The sequence below is a fragment of the Impatiens glandulifera genome, chromosome 3 (genome assembly GCF_907164915.1).
Source record: "Impatiens glandulifera chromosome 3, dImpGla2.1, whole genome shotgun sequence".
NCBI lineage: Eukaryota > Viridiplantae > Streptophyta > Magnoliopsida > Ericales > Balsaminaceae > Impatiens > Impatiens glandulifera.
The window spans coordinates 7,832,855-7,858,870 of NC_061864.1; the positions used below are offsets into that span (position 1 = coordinate 7,832,855).

Below are 26,016 nucleotides of genomic sequence, written 5' to 3' on the forward strand. Positions count from 1 at the left end.
AGTAAAAATGACCTATTTTGAAATTGCATACATAACAATATAAATATAACACTTTAATTAATGACTTTATATTTTAAAATCAACATAAAATTTGATAAATACGGAATAATATATTTATATAATTTTAAATTGTGTATTAATTTCATAATATAACATTTTTTTCTCAAATCACTATATTGCATCACAACACACAACTCGTTTTGTTAAAGTAAACGTATCGGGTTGTTAATTTGCGAGTTGAACTGTTCATAAAAACTTGAAACGGTTAAATTTAAAAAAATAAGATTAAAAATGATATATATATATAAAAATTTTCAACTTACAACCTATTTTAACAAATTAAACTAATAAATTTTTATTCTAAAATCAAAATAAAGGTGTATAAACATGTAATATTACATTAAACAGTTTTATCAAATTACTAAATTATCGCAACACATTGCATATCACGTTTTTCTTAAAGTAAAATTGATTCACCCATTAAAAAACTTGAAATAATTAAATTAAAAAAATAATATTAAAAATAAATATATAAGCCGAGAACTTATTACCTAGCCACATAAATGAAAATTTTTCACCAAACCAATAACTTAATAGAACTTTACATCTTAAAATCAAAATAAAATTGAATAGACACGTGCAATATTATAACTATAAAATTTGAAAATTTAAATTAGTTTCTTTTAATATATATATATTAAACTGAAACTAGGGACAGACCCAGGATTTTGAACTGGGGTGGGCTTGAAAAAAATTTAGAATAGGCATAAAATAATAACGGAAATTTTTTGAAAAAAACAAGTATATAAAAGTAAAATTTTACAATTTTTTTAATAATTAGATAAAAAACAACGAATTATATTAATTTTTTTAAGAGATCAAGGGTAATGTCATATTTCTACCGTAAAAAATATATATATATATTTCGGGGTGGGCTTGAACCCACCCGAGTCCCTACATAGATTCGTCCTTTTATATATATATATATATATATTAAAACGTAAACATAAACATAAACGAAAGATTCTTAAATCATTCCGTCCTCGCACCACAATACATATCTCATTTGGTTAATTTGTAAGTTAATCTGTCCATAAAATTTAAAACGGTTAAATAAAAAAAATAAAAATAATCTATAAAAGTTTTAAACTTGTAATATAACCATTTAAGTAAGAACATTAATACATATGTGAGACATTATATTATGTTTTCAATTGAAAGATATGGCTCGACGGACTAAAGATTCGGGAATTCAACATCAGGCTTAGCGAACTAGCATGAAAGTCTAGTAGATTTATTGCGACCAACGCGGTTGTTCGTATTTCATTATCTTCTTCTTTAAACTTAAAAAAAGAACACATTGAATAAGGAGTTAAAAAGATCTCTCGACGGAATTGATTTTGTATCCAGGTCGATAAAATGTTCGGCTTCTTTCTCCCCTTTTAGCCTTTCCTAAAAAAAAAAAATAATGAATCAAGATTTCTGGACAGAATTTTATTTTTATATGTTTTTACAAACAAAATAATTTATTCTTTTATCATTTAAAACATGATCAACATTTTTAATCGATAATTTGTTTTTTGAATTTATAATGTTAAAATATTGAATTTGTATCTTTTTAATTTTTTAATTTAATAAGTTAGCATTTTGGACTGATATATATTTATAATAATTTAAAAAATTATCACGTGAAACTGAGATTTTGTTTTTAAATTTAAGAAGTTAAAATGTATTGATATTTTTTTTTAATTAATGAAGTTAATATGTCGAACCTATATATATTTTGAATGAGAATCGAAACTTAAATAAAATTCTTGAAACTTAACCATCATACTTGGTTTTATCAAACTAGTATTTTAATAAAATAAATAATATATATTATAAAATTATTTTTATAATATTTTTTTTTCCGAACATTATGAATTGAATTGTCATTTAATTTAATGATAATTAGAAATTAAAATTATAATTATAATTTCAATGTCAATTTCACTCATCCAAATGTACCTTTAATTATTTTTATTTTATTTTTAAGTTTTTATATTTTTCATTTTAATTAATTTATTATAATTTTATCGTTAATATATAATATTTAAAATTAATTATATAAAAATTATTATATTATTAATTATTATTAAGAAAAATATTTTATTAATAATTATATTTTATGTTAAATAATTATTTGATACTATTTAAATAATTAAAATATTTTTTTTAGTAAATAAACTAAAATAACAATTATTATTTTAATTAAAATAATGAAAATATAATCATAAGAATATATATAATATAATTATATTTATATTTATATTTATGAAAGAAAAAATAGACATTATTAAAGAGAAAATAGACATGAGAGATAAGGACTCCACATAAATGATTAATAATCAAATCAATAAGTTGTAATAAAAAAAAAAACATGTACCAAAACACATCAATTTATTCATTTTTACAAAAACCATCCAACCAAGCATCCCTTTAATAATTCCATAAGAGATTATCACATCAAATTAGCAAGCTTTAATGTTTTATTTGTCCTTCTTCTCATTTGGTTCTTTAAATGTTAATTTGTGATTCAACTTATATTGGAAGTAATCATTTTTAAAATATACCCCATGTGTGAAAGTTATTATTTACAAAAAAAAAAAACAAAAAAAAAAACATGACAATAAATGTAGTACTTTGTCTTGGTGGTTATCTCATTCATACTTCATACCCACAAATGAAAATATCTTTATGTGGGGTTTCTAATAGACTAATAGACATTGGAGTTAGATTTGTTTATTCAATTTAAATAGTAGATGAGTTTTTTGATTTTTTTAATATATAAAAGGCAATGATGGTAAAAATTAACATATTTTAATTTTAAATCACCCAACAACCATATATATATATATATATATATATATATATATATATATATATATATATATATAATTTTATTATAATACTTACAAAATCCAGAAAAATATATCTAGAGTTTATTTTACTAATTAATAAAAAATTTTATAAAATTATTATTAATTTTAAAAGATTGTAATATATAATAATTTAATAAATAATAAATATTATTTTGAAATGGACCTGTACATAACTTATACATTAAACTACAAAATTCTAAAAAATATCGTTCCCAAACATTATGTTAGTCTAAATTTTAATTATGCTTCATAATTCATTATTAATATTTAAAAAAAAATAAAATTAAGTCATTGTTAACTTACTTTCTTTTATTAGTGACAATTTAATTTATTATTACAAATGAATCGGTTCAAGGTGTATTATTTAGGTCCTCAATTATTTTGAGAAGTATAATCAAGTTTATCTGATAAGATATCTAGCTGGTAGAGCTTTCTTATTATTTATTTTGATTTATTGACATTTGAATAATTTTAAAATTAAATGATCACATGCATGTATCCCTACCAAACTATATAATATGCCACCACCAGAAAAAGTAGCATTCACTAAAAAAATATTAATTAATTTAGTTTATATAGTGCCGGTACTATTTTAAATAAAGCCCAAATTATTATTATTATTTTTTATTTTTTGAAAAATATTTATTTATATTAAAAATGAAAAAAAAAATCGTTTAAACATAACGATAAAACATGACATAAAAAGAAAAAATAAGAAAAAACAATACTTAATAAGTTATCAAGCTCGTAAATTTTCGAAAAAAACGATTAATTCTCTTAGAGACTCACTTTCCTGAAACAAAAACAACTAAATAAGTATTTACATGTTAAATAGTATATCAAATTTATAAAAATTAAAATTATAATGGAAAAGATTCAATAGTCTTATAATACAAATTTGTTTGAATTACAATGATAATAAGTGATACACAACAAATTGTATCACAAAACAAAAACAACTAAATATAAGATTCTACGTGTTAAATAATATGACAAATTTTATAGAGAATATCAGAAATTCTTAAAATTTATTGAGGATAATTTTAAATACGAACTCGTTTCAGTTCCATAATAATGAGTGATAAGTAGAGCAAACCGAGCAAACCGAACAAACCAATTAAGCGGTATTGAAAGTCTACCAAATATTTTGAGTGTCATTAAAATTTGTCTTTGCTCGTGGGTTAGTAAGCAACGCCGAAGAAATATTTATAAAATGATAACTAATTTATATATATAATCGAAATAATAAAAACATATACAAATCAAGGGAGATACGACAATGACTCTACAATTATGTCAAACTTCAATTGTTATCGTGACTTCTACTTCAATTTAAGGATTCTAAGTTAAACTCAAACATGTAATTATAGTGGTTATGCCTCGTCTCAACTCAAAATGATTTTTAACCGTTTAACTATATATATTGAGAATCCCAAAATGAAATTTCTCTTATCATAAATTAATTAAGTTAAAAAAAATATAAACATTTTCCAAAAAATAAATATATAATGTAGTGCGTAATTTAATTAAAGAATGGTGGCCAAAGTAGTAATTTTAAAAAGAAAAAAAAGGAAGAAGAGGACTTAAAGTGTAGATGCCTAAAGAAGAAAGTCACAACTCACTCACGAGCAGCATCATATGCTAATCACTGCCTGAGTCTCACCTTCATTCTCTTCTTCTTATATCTCAACTTCCATTGTCGGCAATTCAGATCCATCATCCAACCAGGCACCAGCAGAGAGATCAAGAAATTAAGATGGAACCGGCGGCCAGTTACAACAACAAGTTTCATCATCATTTTAGTCTTCTTTTATTTCTGGCGGTAATATCATGCTTTGGATCATCGGTCGGAGCATACACCAATTACACCGTCGGCGGCTCTTTGGGTTGGTATGACAAACTTCTCAAGCCCACCGTCGATTACCAGAAATGGTTAGTCGGCAAGAACTTCAGTCTCGGTGATTTTCTCAGTAAGTATATATTTCTTTTACCATTATTTTAATATTTAACGCGACAAAAGTTGTTGGTATCAGGTTATCTATTCGATTTTCATTTAAAACGCATTATGGGTTCGATTTTCAGTTTAGATAGCCTTAATTTGAATTCATGACTACAAGGAGTTAGGCTAGCTAGGTTAGAATCCTTACTTCAAATTAAATATTTCTTTCATTTTTACTATAACCTAATTAGTTATTAACAAATATATGTTTTTAATTGTTTTCTCTGCCATTTACCTATCTTAATAAAATTTTGTTATAAGCTAATCCAATTATGTATTAGAATGACTAAAAGTTTATACAACAATTAGTGTAGTCTAGACAATCATGATTATTTAACATATATTTCAATAATTTAATCATTCATTCATTCAACAAGATTCAATTGCTAAATATTATTATTTTGCACTTTAACTTGATATTTTATATATAAATATTGTATAATAAAGTGGGTAAGGTTAAAATAGTAATTGTCAATTTTGAGGTCATGTCACACCTAATACTATCCAACCAATATATTCCAAGATAACATTTAACACCCAACATTATGCATGTGGGGGTCTTTAGACAACTGTGTTATATAAGAACGAATCTGATGCCAGCTAGCTAACACTATTTTTTTCATATGAAAAAAAATCATAACACTTGACTAAATTTATATGGATTAATAATTCATACAGTATTCAACTCGGATAGTAATCACTCGGTGATTCAAACGTACAATTTCAACACATACAAACGTTGCGACTATAACAATGATCAAGATAACGACACGACACAATGGTCTGGGGCCGATCCATCCTCGACCACACCCCAGCCGGTGACAGTATCAGTCCCTCTAGTAAAAGTCGGCATGAATTACTTTTTCTCGAGTGACTACGACGGGGAGCAATGCAAGAATGGGCAACGGTTCAAAGTAAATGTTACTTACGGTCAAGGTCTACCTCCGAGTTTGCTTGATTCTCCTGATTCGTCTCCAGCTCCGATTAGTCCTGAATCTGGTGATTCTGAGTCGGCACCTGATACTTTAGTTCCTTCGAATTTCAACAATCCAAAAGATATCGACCAAACTGACGATGTCAAATCGATAGCTACCGTAGTTACTGAAAATGCACTGATTGGAGTATTATTGATGTTGCTGGGGATTAATTTGTTGGGTCTTAATTAATTTTGTGATAATGTTTTTATAATATATAGCGACGAAAAGTGCATTTTTATTTTTATGTGTATTCATTTTATATGTTATTTTGTTACCTATATAATATATACATGATATTACTGTACTTATTACAGATACATGATTGTGATTTTAGTTTACATTATTTATCAAATAATAATAATATCATTGTTATTTTTATTTACTAAAATGAGCTCGCTAGGCATGCATGAACTCATAGTGCACTTTTGTTGTAAATTGTAATATATTTTATATGATAGTCTGATAGATTTTCAAACTTTAAGACAAACACATGATCTTTAATTAATTAATGGTTTCTCGTCATGACTCATGATTATTCTAGAAGAGGTTACTATTTGCATAAAAACAAAGCACATGACAATGTTTCATGTTAAGTTTGACAACTACTTCGGTTCCGCAAGTCCAAAGCGATCATATACCACTCTTTCAATTTCAAATAATTTATTACCAAACACAATCATTTCACATTATGCAATATTGTACATTAATAATCATACTCCAATTAAATTTGACACTTGGTAATTAAATTAAAATTGCAATGTGCAATATAAGAAATGGAGAACTTCAGCATTTTCCTTTTTCTGAGTAGACTGAATCAAATCCGAAATCTTTGGTTTTTTAGACAAAAATAAAGAAGAAAAAATGAAACAAATAAATTATTTTGATTGTTTATAGTAGTAATCATTTGTAATTTGAGACTGAATTTTAAATTAATTGAACTTTCATTAAAAATATCTTAAATTAAATTAAAATAATATTAATTTTCAAAATAAAAATAAAAAAGAGAAAAGAGGGAATTTTAAATTGAACTATATTTATAAATTATTATAGAAAATCAAAATAGAAAAAATAAATAATTAGAGTATTTTAATTATTAAATCTTAAACTACTAAATTTATACTTGTTAAGAGAGATGCGACGTGTCAACAAAATGAAATGACCAATTGGAAAAATGAAATTACCCATTGTCTTTATTTTGAGTTTTTTTTTTGGTTGTGATCACAAATGTAGAGATATTTTGATGTAGTTACAGTTTTAATATTATAATTTGTGACAAATCCTTATACGTAAAATATTCTTTTCTCATATCATAATTTTTTTTTTTTTTACTGATGACACTGCATGACTAAGGCTACTTACAAGAATTTTAAACACATTAATTATTTTAGATTATTTTGTGCATGTTTCGGTATTTGAGTTAATCTTAATAAGTAAGATATTTTTTTTTTCAAATAATGTTTCGAATAAAAGAATGATGAGATTGACAAATGTGTTGAGTTCAGAATCAGTAGTCTTCCGTCAACATATCTTTGTATATTGAGTGCTAAATTACGATCTAAGGTTTCTCGAAACCGATTATCACTAAAATTAATGTAAACTATCGGGTGGAAAAATAAAATAATATCGAAGATGTGTCGGCAAATTTTCATTAAGAGCGTGTTGTCATCTATACCCACATATATGATGTATGTCTTTGTTAATTCTAAGTGTGTGGCGGTGAAAATTGAAAGATAATGTGTAAAATTTTATGAGAATATTCTAACTCATCATTTTGTCATCTAATTAGTTGGAATAATGTCAAATATTTAAAGATCAAAGATGTCTATATATTCGAGATTTTATTTCTTTTAATAAAACCCTTCTATCAAATTTGTGTAATAAATTTGTAAAGGAGTCGAATAGTCTAATTGGTTTATCAAAATGTCTAATTATTTAGCGGGGTGTAACATTTGGAGGATAATTTATTTAATGTGTAAAAGTTTTTGTGAACAGTCTATATTCATTGTGGGAATGGTTTTCGATCAGCTTTTGAACGATATTTGATATAGTGTCAAAGTCTAAATACGACGTATACTGAGTTTGCTTCCTTTTCTATATGTAGAAATGTCACAGTTAAGGACATATTTGATCATTGGTGTAGTGGTTTCGCTAACCGAATTAGATATAGAAATAAATTAAACATTAGGGAGAGTTCGTCCCAAAATAGAGTTTTTACTTTTGATAAAACGCAAACAAATGTTTCCGTTTGTACAAAACGTTATACGTTTACCAGAAATGGACAGTTTCTATGTGGGGTATTTCTATCAGTTTTTCCGCTAAGATGAATCTATATAACTTTTTTAAGAGAAATTTTGGGAGTCAAAGATTCTATCCAAAATCTCGTTATTTGGATAGAGTGTTATTCACGGTGAAATTTTATGAATGATATGTGCATGAACAAATATTGTATTATGGTTAGCCGTTATCGTATATCTCACGAGAAAGTTGAATCGATAAATCACTTAATTTTTTATTGTCGATGAGTGACTAATATCTAAAATCTTTTGTGAAGTATTGTTGTGATTCATTAAATGATGTTCGAGTCTTTGAATAATTATTAAGAAGTTTTGATTTATGCGGCTAATAGGCAGAATTACATATTTGAGTTACCATCCCAATTATTATTTAGTAGACTATTTAGTTAGAGAGAAATCGTCGAACTTTCAATGATCATAGTCGTTCGATCTGTATCATTAATAATTGTATTATTATGACATTTTCTAGGTTTCGTTCTTAAAATCAGTAAAGTTCGTTGGAGAGTTAATCGATCTTTTCAAATACTTGAACTCGATAACCTATTAAGTAACATTTAAAAAAAATATATAAATGAAAGGCTATTATTGGGGTTTAATATTAATTTCTTATATTAAAACAAAAAATAATAATTTTGTGATAAATAAAAATTTGTATAAGTATTTTTAATTTATTTTTCGCAAAAATAATGGATTAAAGAAATAATTTTATCCTAAAAAAAAATGAACTAAATTTGAGATAAAAAAACATTTTGCCTCTAGCCATGAATAGAAAAATAGCAATCAAACAAGGCCGCCGTGGTCCAAGTAGAACAGTCCGTCTTGAAAAATTGAAGATCGGCGTGGTGGAGAGTGCGGGAAATTCCGCTTATAAATTCATCTGAACTCTCCCGCACGCAAAGCCTGTTAAGAAAGGTACAAATAGGAAATTGGAAATCGAGAAGAGCTACATTGGTTTCGCCTTTTACTTCTCTCTCAAGACTTGCTTTTGCGATTTCATCGAGAAAACGCTGCAAATATGTCCGAGCCGCCTTCTTCTTCTTCTTCTCCAGCCGCTGCGGGAAAATCGGAGGTTGACATGGAAGAAATGATGGATCGTATGCTGACACGATTGGCTCTCTGCGACGACTCCAAACTGGAAAACTTACTCTCCAAGCTAATCCCTTTCTCTATATCTTCCCTTTCTTCTCCTTCTGACGCCGTCCGGAAGAAAGTACGGTGATTTTATCTCTTCTTGTCTACTTCCAAGCTTTAAATTTTCTCAATGTAATAGAAACACTATGTAATTTTGGATAATGGGTGATCTTCTATAGGTGCTTAGCTGCTACAATCATTTGCTTTACTATCATTGCTTACAAGTGTGTTATTGCATAAAATCTGATTGCCCCATTGTTTCATTTCTGTCTTAGAAGTGGTGTTGGCAAACCTTTTTTTTTGTCTTCTCTTACATGATCTAATTTGCATGGTTACCCATTTATATTGATAGGTGATGGAGATCCTAAGTCATGTGAACAAGAGAGTGAAGCACCAACCTGAAATTTGTTTACCTGTGTTAGAACTGTGGGAGTTGTATATGCTACCTGATTCGACTCCAATGGTGAAAAACTTTTGCATAGTGTATATTGAGATGTCATTTGACCGTCAACATCCAGAGGTCTGTAATTCTTTCTTGGGTGGTTGTTGAGTTTTCACATTATGAAAGAAGTTGCTCCTTGAGAACCTTTTCTGGCATTTGGCTAATTTTTATCCCTTTTATTGTAGAAAAAGGAACATATGGCACCTACTCTTATTTCTAACATTTCAAAGCTTCCTCCTCAACATCAAGGGATCATCTTGAGACTTGCTATTAAGGTATTTCGTTTTTGATTATTAGGTTAAGAGTGGATACTAGTGTGGCTATTTGTAGGCTATCCAACACAAAAGGAACAAACAACCATTACCTCTGTGCCATCTTAAATTGTATCGTCCTTGTGACTGCAGTTTTAGTAAATCCATGTGTTGTAGGGTCAGGTTAGTGTCAAGTTTCATATAAAAACATGTCTATAAGAGGCTTTATTTAGAGCCCTTCTTATTTGGAAGTTGCTCTGGAAAGAAGCCAGACCTATTATCAACTATCATTAAACAAAAATTAAGGATTAAGAAATAATATGTTAACTTACTAGAATTTATTTATGGAATTACAGATAGAAGCTGTTGCTGATGGTTATAATATGAGTTTAGGTTCTAAAGAATCATTCAATGCTTAACTAGTATTCCTAATCATCATCTCTGTTTTTATATCTTGCTGGCTTATAGGTTATTGGTGATTGTCATTCAGTCAAACTAAGTGATGAAGTTGGTGAAAAATATAAGGCCATTGGTAGTTCATCAGACTCGGAGATATTTCTTGAGTTTTGCCTGCATACTATGCTGTATCAGACGCCACCCCAAGGGTCTGAATCTGGCCTCTATGCATTCTGTTCATTCAGCTCTTCTCGTTTTTAACTTCACATATATATATATATATTGTTTTATAAAATACAAATTCATTGCAATTGGTGCAGAGCTTGCCCAGCTGGACTTTCAATTACTCAAAGCGATCTTATCACGGGTAAACAGCCATTGAAAAGTGACGTGCTGTTAATTAGAAAGGTGGAGCTTGTTAAAAGAAAAATAATTACCTTTATTAGTTTTTGTTGAGCCAACTTTCATTTTCTGTCATTTCTGCTCTGCAATTTTTGTCTGTAGCTGGGAATCCTGAATGTAATTGAAGCTATGACATTTGCTCCTGAAGCGGTCTATCCACTTTTTTTTGCAGCTTGTGTAGACAGGTAGTTATTTGGCCTGTAATAACTGTTTCCATTGTCATTTTTTGTCGTTCATCTATAATCACAGATAATTAATTTCCATGTCACACTCAACTACTATATGTTTCAAGTCAAGAGCCTGTTGTCAAGAGAGGGGAGGTGCTTCTAAAGAAAAAAACTTCAGGTGTTGATTTAGATGATGTCAAACTCATAAGCAAGCTGTTTTTGCTTTTTAATGGTAAGTACTAACTTTATCATTTGAAGTTGTTCAAACGCTAGTTCCCAGTTTGTGGCTTTGTTTGATTCAGGTTCATTATTACTCTTGCTCTGGGAATCTTTTGTTTAGCTAATTAAGGAGCTATAACATTTCTTCAAGTTGCATACTGTAGGAATAAATATCAAAATACTGTGAGGTTATCCCTTACAGAGAGTTTGTTTTGCTAGAGAATGATGTTCTGAGCACATGCTTTACACATTTTTCATCTCAACTCCTCATTCTCGGTTCTAGGGAAAAATATTCTGTCTTCCATTATTTTCTTAGGGCTTGCTTTTTTTGTAGGATTATTGGGTAATAATATGTTTTTTTTAATTTTTTTTTTCTCGATAAAATGACCAGAATAGTATTTAAGATTTTTAAAACTTATAAAGAAGGTAGTTTGGTATTTTGGTTGATGATTTGAATGCTGAGATTGAAGAAGTGATGGTTGATGGGACAGTGGTTTATTTGGAAATAATCCACATTAAACAAGCTCTTAGTATGTTATGATACTGTTGTATAAGCTTCAATATGTAACATTGAAAGATGCCTTTTATGTGTCCTCTTCATTAATTTCCTTTCCATATATATATATATCACTAAATTATTTGAATTCAGTGGAAATGTTTATTCCCACAAAATTTCAAATTTTTATGGGGCATCATTTATGAAGGAAACAAAGCAAAGATATTTGACGAAGTAGGGATTTATTCGTTTGTGTTTTGAGATTTTATAGTTTCATCCATTGTTAGAAATGACCCTTCCTTGATTTCCTTGATGTCAAGTGTATTCAACTGCAGTTAACATCGACTTCTTTTTTTAACAATTTATGCAGGTAATGTTGAAGCTCAGCGCATTGCTCCAGAATGTAGGGTGACCCCTGGTAATCCTACTTTGAGAGTGAGATTGATGTCAGTTTTCTGTCGGTCAATTACAGCCGCAAATAGCTTCCCGTCAACCTTGCAATGCATATTTGGCTGCATATATGGTGAGTAGAACTAGTCATATCTAGCTATAGGCGGACAATGTTAAATCAAAATATTTGCTCTTGCCTTCTTATGTTGTTTTCTACTCTGAGTAATGGATTTTGACTACAATTATGAACATATTGAGATATTCATGTACTTATTTCCATGATGGAAAAATAAACTGAACTTAGATTTTTTAATATGGTGTGAGTGGTTTGTCTCTGTGCTCCCTAGAGTAAACACCCCTACCCAGAGGAAAAAGTTAAGATGATTTAATGGTGCTATGGAAGACTTTGAATTGTGGTGTACTTGAAGAAGTTGCAACATATTTAGTAAAAGAAGCCAAAGGGTCCATGCTCTGTAACTGAAAGCATGCCAAAACTTTGCCCTGCTTTTCTCGAGCAGAAAAAAAACATGGGGTAGAAGTGGATCGTCCACATAAGCTATGTGTTTTTTTCTTATACATCATTCAAATTCAGTCCTGCCTTTTTCGAGAGTAGAGAAAAATTTGGCTAGAAGTGGAACTTTCTGACAAGCTTTGTTTGTTCATATTATAATTAATTATGCCAAGAATTGTTATGTTTAGAAATAAGGTTAGCTCCAGCATTTGTCTTTTTGAAGTGGCTGTTGGTATCTAAACACATGATAACTTTTGATGTTTGAAATGTATGCTTCAGAATTATGATGCGATATGAACCAGCAACGAACACAGATTAGAAGCTAATTGAATACCTGCCAAATGAATGTTGTGATGGATATAAACGTTTGCTGTTGTTTTCAAATGTTTGGTTTTCCCACAGTAATCGCTTCTTTCGCACTACGGTGGATCAATGTAAAAGAGTCTCACTTTTTCAATAAAGAGACATTTGATGTTGTTATCTGCTGCTTGTTTGATACATCATTTTCATTGTTTCTGCATTCCCACAAAGTTTTCAGGATCATTCTACCCTGTTTTAGCCTCCTCTAGTATGTAGTACAAAATTCATTGCATAGTATGGGATTTCTAGTTTGCTTATATGTATGTTATCTCATGTTATTTCTGGTTGTTTGGCATATTATAGGAAATGGAACCACCATGAGACTGAAGCAATTGGGAATGGAGTTCACTGTTTGGGTATTCAAGCATGTAAGAAATGTTTTCTCTGCTTATGTTTTGATCTATACATGGAAAGTTAACATTGATGTAAGCTTGTTCATTTAGGTTAATAGACAAAATGAAGACATTTAATATTTTCTGTTACAATGATAAGTAGAAATGCAGAATTTGAAAGAAGGAATAACATAATCAACTTTAGTAGATAATTTTACAAGTACATGAAGGTGCTATATAAATAGCTAGCTACCTAATAAATATAGGCTCTAATCATATACTAGGAACAGCTTTAACAAATGAGTTATTTAATCTAGGGATAAACGAGTACAAGAACTGTGCACAATGAGCTTCATTGGATATGATTTTGGTGTATCATGTGAATATCAGATAGCTTTTAATATCTGTGTTATGGGGTCTTCCTATGTAGTTGAAAGTCTTGGAATATGATTCTAATTTTAATAGAAGTGATATGATGGAAATTTTTGAAATGAAGTCATCCACATACATAGTTCAGTCAGCATAAGATGATTCATCACACATATTGGCTCTAAAAAGCCCTTATGGAAAAAAGATTAAGAGGGGGGAGGGGAACTTCTAGACCTCTTTCTACATCTTATCTTTCGGAAATATCAACTCATTTACTGTTTAATTTGTTTGGGATAAGGAAAACTATAGTCCAATTAGGAAATTGTCTATAGTAGTACTGGGCTGATAATTTAAGTTTATAATGGAAATGGCTACTTATTTTGTTATAGTGCGATGGCCTCATGTATCCTTTGATATACTTCATGCTTATTGCATTGCTTCTGTATGTGTCTTTTCTGGTTTCATCATTTTCTTGATTGCTATCTTCCCATTAAAATTCATGCAGGCAAGTACCGATCAATTGAAGGTTATGGGTCCAATCATACTGAACGGAATTTGGAAGTCTCTAGAGGGTAATTCGGCTTCTGAATCAGGTTCGAACAATCCATGATCTCTGTACCATTACTTGGATTATTTTGCTGAGGGATCGTAATTCATTTGTTGATTGTACAAGCACACTCATCCAGATGCTATGTCAAGGGACATCAAAAGCTTTGCCTATCAAGCAATTGGGTTACTTTCACAGCGAATGCCTCAACTCTTCAGGTGGTTCCTAATTTGATTCTCCTTTTTGCGCTTTTTATGTGTTCCATTGTTATATATTTTCTTGATCAAGCTCCATGTGTGGGTGTCGTGTGCTCCTGACAGAGATAAGGTTGACATGGCTGTAAAGCTTTTTGATGCACTACATTCCGAGCCTCAGTTTCTTCGTCCTGTTATCCAAGAGGCAACTGTTTCTCTTGCAGCCGCATATAAGGTATGTTAGCTTTCATGAGACTGGGACTATTTGGAAACACTTAATGCTTTTGTATCCAGATCTGGATCCAAATGAGAACCCGCTAACAAATTTCTGAATTTTGTCGGACTAAGTTCAATTTCCAAATGTGATCCCATCTATGGAAGAAAAGGTGTTTCCAAATGAAGCCCGTCGTGTGTCCAAATTATGATATCCTTGACCATGTTTTGGGGAGGGTTTATTTTAACTTATGATTGTGCAAGTTACTGGTTTTTGGTATTATTGGTTCCCTCTATGAATGAGATATTCCATTATAATCTTGTCGAGATGTTGGATAACCTCCTCAATAATAAAGATTTGGATGGATCAAATTCCATGTTCTAAGTTAACATTAATTGTGATTGATTAGATTTTCTTCTCGTTGTATACTCCAAATTATACCACAATTAAAGAACTTTAAGGTGGTTTCTGTGCCACATTTCCCTTACTCCAGCATTGATCATTCCTCCCATTGCCTTCTTACTGAAATATTTCAGAATTTGCTGCTTATTGATATTAATATGTTGTCATTAAAGTTATCTAGAGAAAGTATGGCTTATTTTAAGAAATTCTGGCTTACATCTTAAGCTAATTGCATGTGTGCACTTGGTTTCAGGGTGCCCCTGCGACTGTCTTAACAGATTTGGAGGCACTTCTTCTGAGAAGCTCTCAAGCGGTATGATTCTTTTCTCCAGGATGGTCATCGAACTTGCTTAATTTTGTTACCAGGCTCTTTTATTTCATTTTGTATCACTGTACTAATTGTTGCAGTTTCTTTTGGTTATAATGGAATTTGGTTGCTGAGTTGCTCTATCAAGTTCAATATAATTTAGAGATTGTTTTTCTTTTTCTTTTTCAAGGAAGAAAGTGAAATCCGCTTCTGTGCTGTTAGGTGGGCCACTGGTTTATTTGACTTCCAGCATTGCCCTAGCAGATTTATTTGTATGCTTGGTGCTGCAGAGTCAAAGTTGGATATTAGGTAACTGAAGTTCTTGGATTTAGCATCCTTAACTCTCTTTTAAACTGTTCTCCTATGACATCAATTACCCCTTGTATCCTTGGATAAAATGTCCATGTTATGATCAAATTTTGTTATTGCAATAAATGGAATGATTTCTCTGTCACCCTCACAATTCTTTTACAGACATGAGTCATATTAGACATGTCTTTTTCCAACTTCGATATTGTGATGTGCACAATGTCTAATAATTTGACCCTTTCATTATAAAAATGGACTCATTTGCTTCTTAATGTCTGGTTATGGATGTTTTAAAATATTTGTTAAATGTTTGATGTATTGCTTGCATGATGTAGATTTTTTGTTCCTTTTTCCTGCTTTATTCTTTCTTAGGGAAATGGCACTTGAAGGCTTATTTCCTGGTCAAAATCAGGATCGAGCTGTTGGAAATCAGGTTGACATTAAGTACCCAAAAGTTGGCGACATGCTAGAATTCCTTTCTAAACAACAACCAGCATTGTTAGAATCCTCTGAGACAGGTGCACCGAGACTTCTCTTCCCTTCAAAAATGTACACAGCTATGGTCAGCTTTTTGGTAAAGTGCTTCGAGGAAGATGTTCAAAAGCATTTGTTGGAGGATAAGTTAGCAGAACTCTGGCCTTCAACTGAGAAACTGTGTTTGATTGTTGAGAATGCGATGGGATATGAAGGTTCTGTTGAGTTGCATTCAAATGCTGCCAAGGCACTGATTTCTGTTGGATCCTACTTTCCAGAGGTTGGAAAGAATTGCCGTACTTGAAACAAAACAAGTTTTCATTTGCCATGTTTTTATTGAGACACTGTTTTTCTTTTGCAGAAGATAGCACAACGCTACAGCTTGAAACTTTCATGGTTAAAACAATTACTGGGTCACTTGGATCTTGAAACTCGTGAAGCAGTAGCACGTTTAGTTGGAATTGCATCCCATGCACTTCCAGTTGACTCCTTGTCCGATCTTATGTCTGAACTAATTTCTTCTGTTGATAGCACACACAATTTGAGGTCCATATACATCAAAGTTCTGTGTATCTCTTTTAGCTATTTATTCTAGGTCTAAGTGGCATTTTGAAACAGGTTTGAGTTACGTCATGGAGTAATATGTTCTCTGGGATACGTTACTGCTGCTTGCATGACGAGGACAACTACTGTAAGTCTTAGACGCAGCATCAAACACTAGTCTACTCTTAGTTATTTTTCATGATTGTTGGTGTTCCTTCCCATGAATTCTTCTCTTTGTTAGGTCTCAACATGCCAAATTTATTATTGTATGCTCCATATTACTATGACATTACCATGGTTGAGCTTTTTTGTTACTTTCAATAAAAATCCCATTTGACAATGGGGAGAAACATATTAAAAAACAAAGTTACACTATGTTTCAACAGCTTCTTTTAATGTCACGTACATTCCATGTTAAATTTTTGGGTTTGACATGGATAGACCAATCATTGTGAAAAGCTGTGGTGCAAATTGATAGACTACATGATTGATAGTAAACAAAAAGTTTGCTTCATTTATTAGAAGAAAATAAAGGATTCAGTTGATATGGAAGTTTGTTGATGTTCTGATGGTTGGCCATTTTTATCTCATAATTTTAGTTACTATCTTAACGATTTACCTGGTCCGATGGACCCCACACAATATTCTTCCTGGAACATAGATTTAACGAAATGGTATACTATATCTATACGGTTGCACTATCAAGATGGTTTGTTATAGCTAAAAATAGGGTCTTAGTTGGGTTATATATGTCTACCTTGTGAATTGAGAGACGAACCAAATGCATTTTCATCTTACATACCTCACTTGATTATGATAGCAGATACCGGAATCAGTTCTTCAGAAGACACTTAAATTCTTAGTGGACATTGTTAACACTGAGACTGCTACATTGGCTTCTATTGCTATGGAAGCACTTGGTCACATTGGACTACGTGCTGCACTACCTTCTTTACATGACTATAATTCAGGTGAGATTCAATTGCTGTCCCCAGAATTTACCTGTAACTTTTGGTCGGTTTTGATTTGATTGTCCTGTTGCTGCAATTCAGAGGCTGTCTTAGTGCTTGTGCATGACAAGTTGAAGAAGTTACTGTCAGGTGATGACATGAAAGCAATCCAGAAAGTCGTTATCTCTTTGGGTCACATGTTTGTTAAAGATCCGTCATCATCCCATCTTACTATAGTTCTTGATTTGGTTTTCAGTCTTTGCCGGTCAAAGGTAGTTTCTATTTTCCAGTCAGCTTGGTGCTGAATGATTCTGAACTTTATGGTGGCCCTTTGTAAGTAGAACCTTCTCATTGTATTTACAGGTTGAGGATGTTCTATTTGCTGGAGGGGAGGCACTTTCATTTTTATGGGGTGGTGTCTCTGTGACTGCTGATGTGATTCTCAAAACTAATTATGTTTCACTTTCCATGAGTTCAAACTTTCTGATGGATGATGTGCCAATGTCAATCTCAACAAATAGCTCTGCTGATCCTGAAGCTGAAGACAATTCTCATTCTGCGGTTAGAACTGCCGTTACTCAAAAGCTTTTTAATGAACTTTTGTACAGCACCAAGAAAGAGGAACGTTGCTCTGGAACTGTCTGGCTGCTATCTCTCACAATGTACTGTGGTCACCATCCAAGCATACAACAATTGCTTCCCCAGATTCAGGTTTTCAGCTTACATTTGTATAAATGCAGAACAAAAGAGTTGCGAATATATCTCATACATATAGCAATTTTTCTCTACTGGAGATTATATGCAGTGAAATATTATTCCCTTTTTAGTTCCATTTCATGTACCAAACTCAAACTGAAGAAATAATATCCTCTGTTCTCCTATTCACGTGTGGATTTGGATTGATCTATCACTTATTACATGTTAGAAAATTATTGTGGGATTTTCAAATCTTTATCACTTTCCATACGTTTCAGTTTTATTACATAAACCTTTGGCAGTGTCTTGAATTGTCTTCATTGGCATGTCTGCAGGAGGCTTTTACTCATTTATTAGGTGAACAACATGAACTTACACAGGAACTGGCATCTCAAGGTCTTAGTATTGTGTATGATCTGGGTGATGGATCAACGAAGCAGAATCTGGTAAATGCACTAGTTGGTACACTAACTGGGTCAGGGAAAAGGAAAAGAGCAATCAAGGTTAGTCTGATCTTTTAAATTCTCTCCTTGTTCTTCTCAACTTACTTCTAGAAATTGTCACCAACTTCCTTGGAATGCCCCAGCAAATGAAAAACTTAATACGAAATTACAAGGTACTCAACTTCCAAAATTCTTCCTGCAGCTGGTAGAAGATTCAGAGGTGTTTGCTGAAGGCACTTTAGGTGAAAGTAAGAGTGGGGGGAAACTTGGTACTTACAAAGAGCTATGCAATCTGGCAAATGAGATGGGCCAACCAGATCTAATATACAAGTTTATGGATTTGGCTAACTATCAGTCCTCTCAGAATTCCAAGCGAGCTGCTGCTTTTGGGTTTTCTAAGATAGCCAAGCAAGCCGGAGATGCTTTGCAGCCACATTTACGCTTATTGATACCAAGACTTGTTCGTTACCAGTATGACCCTGATAAAAACGTCCAGGTGCACATCTTTGAATATTATTGTGAATGGTGACTTACTGATTACACTCTTACTCAGAGATTCTTTCCAAAAACTCATTTTGCTATATGTATAAGTTTTGACCTAGTCATTTTTCTGTGGGCTTTTAGTGCTTAAGAAAAATATTCTGATAATATATGTCTTCCTGTTCCTTGGTATTCTAGGATGCCATGTCCCACATTTGGAAATCACTGGTCGCTGATTCTAAGAAAACTATTGATGAACATTTGGACCTAATCATAGATGATTTACTACTGCAATGTGGATCCAGGCTTTGGCGCTCACGTGAGGCTTCCTGTCTTGCTCTTGCCGATATTATCCAAGGAAGAAGATTTGACCAGGTTCTTCTTGTAGAAAAGAAATTCTGTGTTTCTGAGATATAAATGCTAATTAGCATGTTTTGAAAAACTCTAAAAGTTAATTTAGTTCATGGTCTACTAGGTGCCAGTAACACTTTGTACAATTAATTAATATGACGAAGGTTCAGCAGTTTTCAGTGGGCTTCTTTTTGAAATCTATTAGTGGCAAAAATCCTCTCCCTGTACTCCTAGTGTGATCACTTGTTAGACGTGCTAATGGGGTTGTTTGACAAAACTGTTCAGTGTTTAAAACTCAATATGGAAATTAAGTACAAAATATAATAAGTGAATTAGTAAAATTTTATGAAAAATTACTTTTTATCTTAAGTGTAAGCATCAGGTAAAGTTGACTTAACTTGAACTTCAACACTATGTTCAGATTGTTTTATTTATTTTTTTCAATAAAAGTTGATCTTTTAAAAAAAACATTATGTTCAGATTTATTTAATTATTAAGTGGCTTACTCAGTTCTGTTATCAAACCAACTTGATTAACTCAATTCTGTTTTCAATCAACTTAATTGAAAAAGTACCAATCTACTTTAGTGATATGTCAAGCGATCAAACATGGACTAATTTTTCAACTAGTTCTGAATGTCCTGTTCTGCGCTATTTATTTTCTTATAACTAGATAGCGATTAGTTCAAGTTCATCATGAAATTGCACTCACATACTGTCTATTATAAATCCATATTTCTATTTCTCTACCATACAGGACTGAATCATAGTTTAAAGTTCTTATGTGGCAAGAATGGCTAAATACATTTTGGATTCATGTATGCAGGTCGGAAAGTATTTGAAAAGAATATGGGTAGCTGCTTTCCGTGCCATGGATGACATAAAGGAGACTGTTAGAAATTCTGGTGACAGGTTATGTCGTACTGTTGCTTCATTGACAACAAGATTATGTGATGTCTCACTCACCCAGATCGGAGATGCAAGGCATGCAATGGAAATTGTTTTACCAATGTTGCTGTCAGAAGGCATAATGAGCAAAGTTGACAGTATACGCAGTGCTTCAATTAAACTGGTTACAAAACTTGCCAAGGTTATTGCTGCAACCAAACATCTCTTGATGTGAACTAATTAGCTTTATTTGCAGTCAATATGGGCAACTTCTTCTTGCTCACTTGGAAACTTGAATGTCCGAAACTTTCTAAAACTGTTTTCTTGTCTTCATATTAAGCGGTTCCTAGCTTGTATAGATTTACGCTGTCATAAGAACAAGATATATTGCCAGTTTCATTGTTAGCTTATTTTTTTGTGTTTATATAATATTTCCTTGATTCTTCAAGTATTATCTTTGGACAGCTATGCTTTTGGTAAATTTGTTAAGAAACTACCTTCCTTATTTTTCAGGGTGCAGGAGTTGCACTTCGTCCACATTTGTCAGATCTAGTTTGTTGCATGCTGGAAAGTCTATCAAGTCTTGAAGACCAGGGGCTCAATTATGTTGAGGTACTGCCAGTATTGTGTGCCATATAGGTGTCATATGAAAATTGATGATTCCATTTCTTCTTGCCATATAAGATTATTTCTTCTTGCCCAGTACTTGTTCTTTGGGTCGATTTCATGTGAACTGATTTACAATTTTTATGTTTCCTACATGAATTCTCCCATAGCTACATGCTGCAACTGTTGGAATACAGACAGAGAAACTTGAGAATTTGCGAATATCCATCGCCAAAGGCTCTCCAATGTGGGAAACCCTTGACAATTGCATAGATGTTGTGGATACCACCTCATTAGAGCTTTTGGTTCCCCGTCTGGCTAAGTTGGTTCAGTCTGGGGTTGGTCTCAATACCAGGTATGCAATACATAGTCAGAAAAGAAAAATAATTATATAATAAAGAGAAAATAGTTTAATAATGGTTTAAACTCAACTGTTAACTAGAGTCTTGTGTTACTAAGAACACATCTAATGATGTTTATGACATGTAAAAATATGATTGGTTCTCTTATTACTTGTCCTTTTCTCTTCTTTCCTTTTTCTTGTAACCTGTGAAAGCACTTCGTGTTCACGTCTTTTCTTGGAATAAAAGTTGATATTTAAAAAAGAAAAAGTAAGAAAAATTGGATTGGTTCAAGAAATAGCCATATTCTTCTAATGTCTTTCTCAACCTTGGTTCCATCTTGTAGGGTTGGTACAGCAAATTTCATTGGCTTGTTAGTTCAGAAAGTTGGTGTCGATATCAAACCATTTACAGGCATGCTACTGAAGCTCTTGTTTCCTGCTGTCAAGGAGGAGAGAAGTGCATCATCCAAGCGTGCTTTCGCAAATGCTTGTGGACTAGTCCTAAAGCAAGCATCTCCATCTCAGGCCCAAAAACTAATTGAAGACACTGCAGCCTTACATGCAGGCGACGGAAATACACAGGCATCATGTGCAATATTATTAAAGAGTTATGCCTCCATGGCCGCAGACATAATCAGTGGATATCACACTATTATTGTCCCGATAATTTATATTTCCAGGTTTGGCACTGTTTCCCATGCTTCAGTTCTCCAATGAAATGTCTCATTTCTGAAATATGTGTGCTACTGGGTGAATTGGAGAGCATATGCATTGCTGGCCGATTATAAAGTTCTGTGATGAACAGAATTCTGCACAATGTTGGTTGGCTAGCTTCTCTGACTGACTAGTTATGGTTTTTACCATTGCTTATCTGAGTATGACTTCAGAATATTTTTATTAAAGAATAAAGAGCTATGCCTCCATGGTCTCAGACATAATCAGTGGATATCACACTGTTATCGATAATTTATATTTCCAGGTTTGGCACTGTTTCCCATGCTTCAGATCTCCAATGAAATGTCTCATTTCTTAAAAACTATGTCTGCTACTGAGTGAATTGGAGAGGAGAGCATATGCATTGCTGTCCGATTACAAAGTTCTGTGCTGAACAGAATCATTTCTGCACAATGTTGGTTGGCTAGCTTCTCTGACTGACTAGTTATGGTTTTTACCATTGCTTATCTGAGTATGACTTCGAAAGATTTTTCTCCTATTCATATATTTGAGTAATCTTTTCCTCGTTTATGAGTTTGGGAATGGAAAGTCGATCACTTGACAAAAGAAAAGGTTACATGCTGAACAGAGAGATACTACTGTCATGCTTACTCTATTTGTGAATTGAAGATAGGCATACTTGCTGAACATCCTGATATGACTTTGCTTCAATATGTACAATTTATTATTATTATTTTTTTCTGTTTTTTATGCATGCATTTTGTAGGTTGATGTGTTGGAAGGGCTGAATCTGAGTTCTAAATGCGAGTCATGTTGACAACTCTCTTTGCTTCTTCCCTCTAGTTAATCTTTCTTGAACAAAATTAAACCCTTTTCTCCCCTCTAGTTAACCTTTCTTTTTCCTGAACATGTATTATATATAGTTGTCTGTTCTTCACTGTCATTTCTACTCCGTCTGTCCCTTGCTATGATTTCATTTTTAGTTTTCATATTCATTGCGAAGAAGGCTAACAATGACCTCTCCTGCAGGTTTGATGATGAAAAGCATGTGAAGACGTTATTTGAGGAATTATGGGATGAAACTACGGGCACGGAGCGTGTTACCCTTCAGTTGTATCTAGGGGAAATTGTCTCTCTTATTTGTGAGGGATTAATGTCATCATCATGGGGAGGCAAGAAAAAGGTATATCCACAATTTTCTCTTTCTTCATAATATGGTTACAGTAAAACCTTCATAATACCGCCACATTGCTTATTCTTTCTGTTTTTTTTTTATTTTATTTTCTGGAACAGTCGGCGTTGGCAATCTCTAAACTCAGTGAGGTCTTGGGTGAATCGTTGTCTTCATACCACGATGTTCTTCTAAAATGTCTTATGAAGGAAATACCGGGTCGCTTATGGGAGGTATAAATTCGTGAATCCACCAAAGAAATAGTGAAGTTATAATGCTTTGTTTCTAGGATGTACTGGTTGCTTAAAAATGTGTTGACTCTCAAGTGTTTTCCGTAATTGCTCTTATTTTTTTGACCATCGACTGCATAAAGATTCTTTTGTTTCTGTATAAGTTCTTATTTGTATCAAATGACACAGGGAAAGGAGGCCCTATTAGATGCATTAGCTTCTCTATGTTCCTCCTGTCATGAAGCAATAACCACCAATGACTCAACCTTGCCAAGTACAATTCTGAATCTGGTTATTTCTGCCTGCACAAAAAAAGTCCAAAAATATCGTGAAGCAGCATTTTCATCTATGGAGCAGGTAAACCATTCTTGGCTAACTTGTGAAACCTTTGTCAGACCTTTATACCCTTTCGAATCTTAGGTAAGAAGAGTTCCACATATAGTTGTTTGGTCATGCTTGTAAATAGTATATTTGCAGTAGATGAATTAAACCATAATTGGCCAATGAGCTTCACGAGTGATCTTTTGTTTCAATAATGGGCTTCTTCAATTTAACAACTTTGGAGTTTGTACAGATTATAAAAGCCTTCAACAATCCAGACTTCTTTAACACAGCATTTCCAGTATTATATGGGATGTGCACTTCAAACATTACACTGAAGTCTGGCCGAAAACCGTTGGCAAGTGACACAGCTAAAGAAGGTACGCACTGAACACTTGAGCTTTTAATTAGGCGCTAGTGCTACTCATCAGTTCTCTTCTTTGATAAAAGCCAGTTTGCTATTATTTGAGTTAATTGTAATGTTTGTTGGACTACTTTGCTACATAATAGAATCTTAGAGGTGTTTTTGTATTTGTTGACAAATTTGTAGTATACAAATTTAAAATGGTAACCAACGAAAGAAAAGATGAATAACAAAGAAACAAACAAACTGTACCATTGAAATCCTCAACCAAGAAGTTGTGTTGTTTTTATATCCTGTTTGTTTTATGTTTTATAGACAATCAAGGATTATTTCTTTATCTTATAAGCACAGATGAGACAGAAGATAATTCTGCTCCACAAGGAAAGCTTGTAGACTGCATTTCAGCTTGCATCCATGTGGGACTCGTGGATGATATTCTTGTGCATAATCAGAATCTCTTGAATGTGATATTGAATTCGCTTTCACTCGGTTTTCCTTGGACAGGTACTACTTTCCAAATTATTTACTACAAAATTCCAAGTCTAATATGTTTATCTTTTCCAAACAGTTAAGATGTCGGTATTTTCACTGATAAGAGAAATTTGCTCGAAGCTTCATAAGGTTGCTGGTGAACCTGAAGAAGGAATCCACCAACCTGCCAGTGCGCCCTCTCTAGTAAACGAGGTGTACTTTTGTAACAATATTATGATATTTTCCTCTGATGATTTCAATTTAGTTATTATCTGATTCTTGAATATCCCTTTCCTCTCCTCAGTTGTTTCATTCAGCTTCAGTTAAGGTGATAGAGTGCATTTGCACAGTGAAGATAGCTCAGGTATTTATATGTTCTTTCTGTAATCAGATTTATGTTGCAAATTTCCTTTGATCTTCAATTCCTTTCTTGGGTGGTTCGAGTAGCTCGTGTAGTATTCTTTGCTGAAATTGAATGGAAATGATGTTTAATTTTGATTTTTGCATGTTTGGTGGTTAAGTAGTAATTTTTGTGTCAGGTTCACATTGCTGCATCTGAGTGTCTTATGATAATGGCTGAATTGTACAAAGCCTATCCTGGTGTACAACAACTTTCTGAAGAGTTAGTAGGTTTGAAGGGTGAACTTTATCGTGTTATGGAAGCAGAGAAGAATGAGCAAGCTAAAACATTTCTAAGGAAATCCATTAACATCCTCGAAGGCTGAATCCGCAAAAAATATGCATTCCAACTATCCTCCCATTGATTTTTTTTATTATTATAAAATGTCAAAGATAAGACAGAATACAAGTCCAAAATGGGTAAGGGAACACAGGTTTTAGTTTTTCTTTTATATCCAATCCTTTTAAATAATGCATAAACTAGAACTAATGACTTCTCTAGATGTGTACATCCCTCAGACTTATCAGAATGTTATAATCTTTACTTCAAAAAGCTTTTTATATTAAAAGTTATTCTATTAAGTTCATTCTAGATTGAAGCGCATAAAAATTGTTTCGCTCCCGTTATAAACAAAGAGAAATGATACATATCACGACTCTGAAAATTGTGACTCTCACAGCGAAGGCACCTCGGCGAAATCCCTTTTGTATAACAACAAGATCCCTTCGCTGTGCGGGTAGCGAACAAAACCATTTTCGGTTTTCGCAAGAAATAAATAAATATGATAAGTCAGTTTCAAAATTGTTTTTCTTATTTTGATTTGGTTTAATTTTATTTGTATGAAATTTTAAAGAGATTTCTTACAAATATTAAAGTTTAAGTTCCAAACAATTTAATCACTGTTCAATGGGTACTCTCATACAAAAAAAAAAAAAAAAAAAGAAGATAAATGATAAATTTAAGACCGTAATTTGATAATTT

General features: G+C 32.1%; 2 protein-coding genes across 4 annotated transcripts; both read left to right on the forward strand.

The window, feature by feature from the left end:
• The first annotated feature begins 4,515 nt into the window (after nt 1–4,515).
• Nucleotides 4,516–6,156, forward strand: LOC124931325 (uclacyanin-2-like). Its single transcript, XM_047471764.1, has 2 exons — nt 4,516–4,891; nt 5,599–6,156. Exons 1-2 carry the CDS (start codon nt 4,678–4,680, stop codon nt 6,084–6,086), a joined length of 702 nt encoding a protein of 233 aa, XP_047327720.1. The 5' UTR covers nt 4,516–4,677; the 3' UTR covers nt 6,087–6,156.
• Nucleotides 6,157–9,016: 2,860 nt separating this feature from the next.
• LOC124931084 (proteasome adapter and scaffold protein ECM29) lies at nt 9,017–25,588 on the forward strand. Of its 3 annotated transcripts, none has more exons than XM_047471471.1 (35): nt 9,017–9,401; nt 9,675–9,842; nt 9,950–10,039; nt 10,484–10,620; nt 10,732–10,819; nt 10,916–10,998; nt 11,106–11,212; nt 12,066–12,218; nt 13,260–13,324; nt 14,163–14,250; nt 14,344–14,422; nt 14,525–14,633; nt 15,268–15,327; nt 15,512–15,630; nt 16,003–16,384; nt 16,466–16,650; nt 16,723–16,795; nt 17,468–17,618; nt 17,700–17,869; nt 17,961–18,308; nt 18,629–18,796; nt 18,939–19,232; nt 19,415–19,591; nt 20,393–20,656; nt 20,968–21,066; nt 21,231–21,415; nt 21,748–22,083; nt 23,108–23,261; nt 23,372–23,482; nt 23,669–23,836; nt 24,054–24,180; nt 24,516–24,668; nt 24,733–24,848; nt 24,940–24,999; nt 25,175–25,588. In XM_047471471.1, the coding sequence occupies exons 1-35, from the start codon at nt 9,207–9,209 to the stop codon at nt 25,358–25,360; spliced, it is 5,448 nt and encodes a 1,815-aa protein (XP_047327427.1). In that variant the 5' UTR covers nt 9,017–9,206; the 3' UTR covers nt 25,361–25,588. The 3 variants fall into 3 exon arrangements, with proteins under 3 accessions (XP_047327427.1, XP_047327428.1, XP_047327429.1); XM_047471472.1 differs by having other exon boundaries at nt 17,471–17,618; XM_047471473.1 differs by having other exon boundaries at nt 16,469–16,650.
• Nucleotides 25,589–26,016: the final 428 nt, after the last annotated feature.

Bases quoted from the DNA above. Each gene is read 5' to 3' on its own strand.
- LOC124931325 (XM_047471764.1), top strand. From the start codon at position 4,678: ATGGAACCGGCGGCCAGTTACAACAACAAGTTTCATCATCATTTTAGT. The intron at 4,892-5,598 runs GTAAGTATATAT...TAATTCATACAG, and splicing joins CAGTCTCGGTGATTTTCTCA to TATTCAACTCGGATAGTAAT.
- LOC124931084 (XM_047471471.1), top strand. From the start codon at position 9,207: ATGTCCGAGCCGCCTTCTTCTTCTTCTTCTCCAGCCGCTGCGGGAAAA. The intron at 15,631-16,002 runs GTAACTGAAGTT...ATTCTTTCTTAG, and splicing joins GAGTCAAAGTTGGATATTAG to GGAAATGGCACTTGAAGGCT. The intron at 22,084-23,107 runs GTTTGGCACTGT...CCTCTCCTGCAG, and splicing joins CCGATAATTTATATTTCCAG to GTTTGATGATGAAAAGCATG.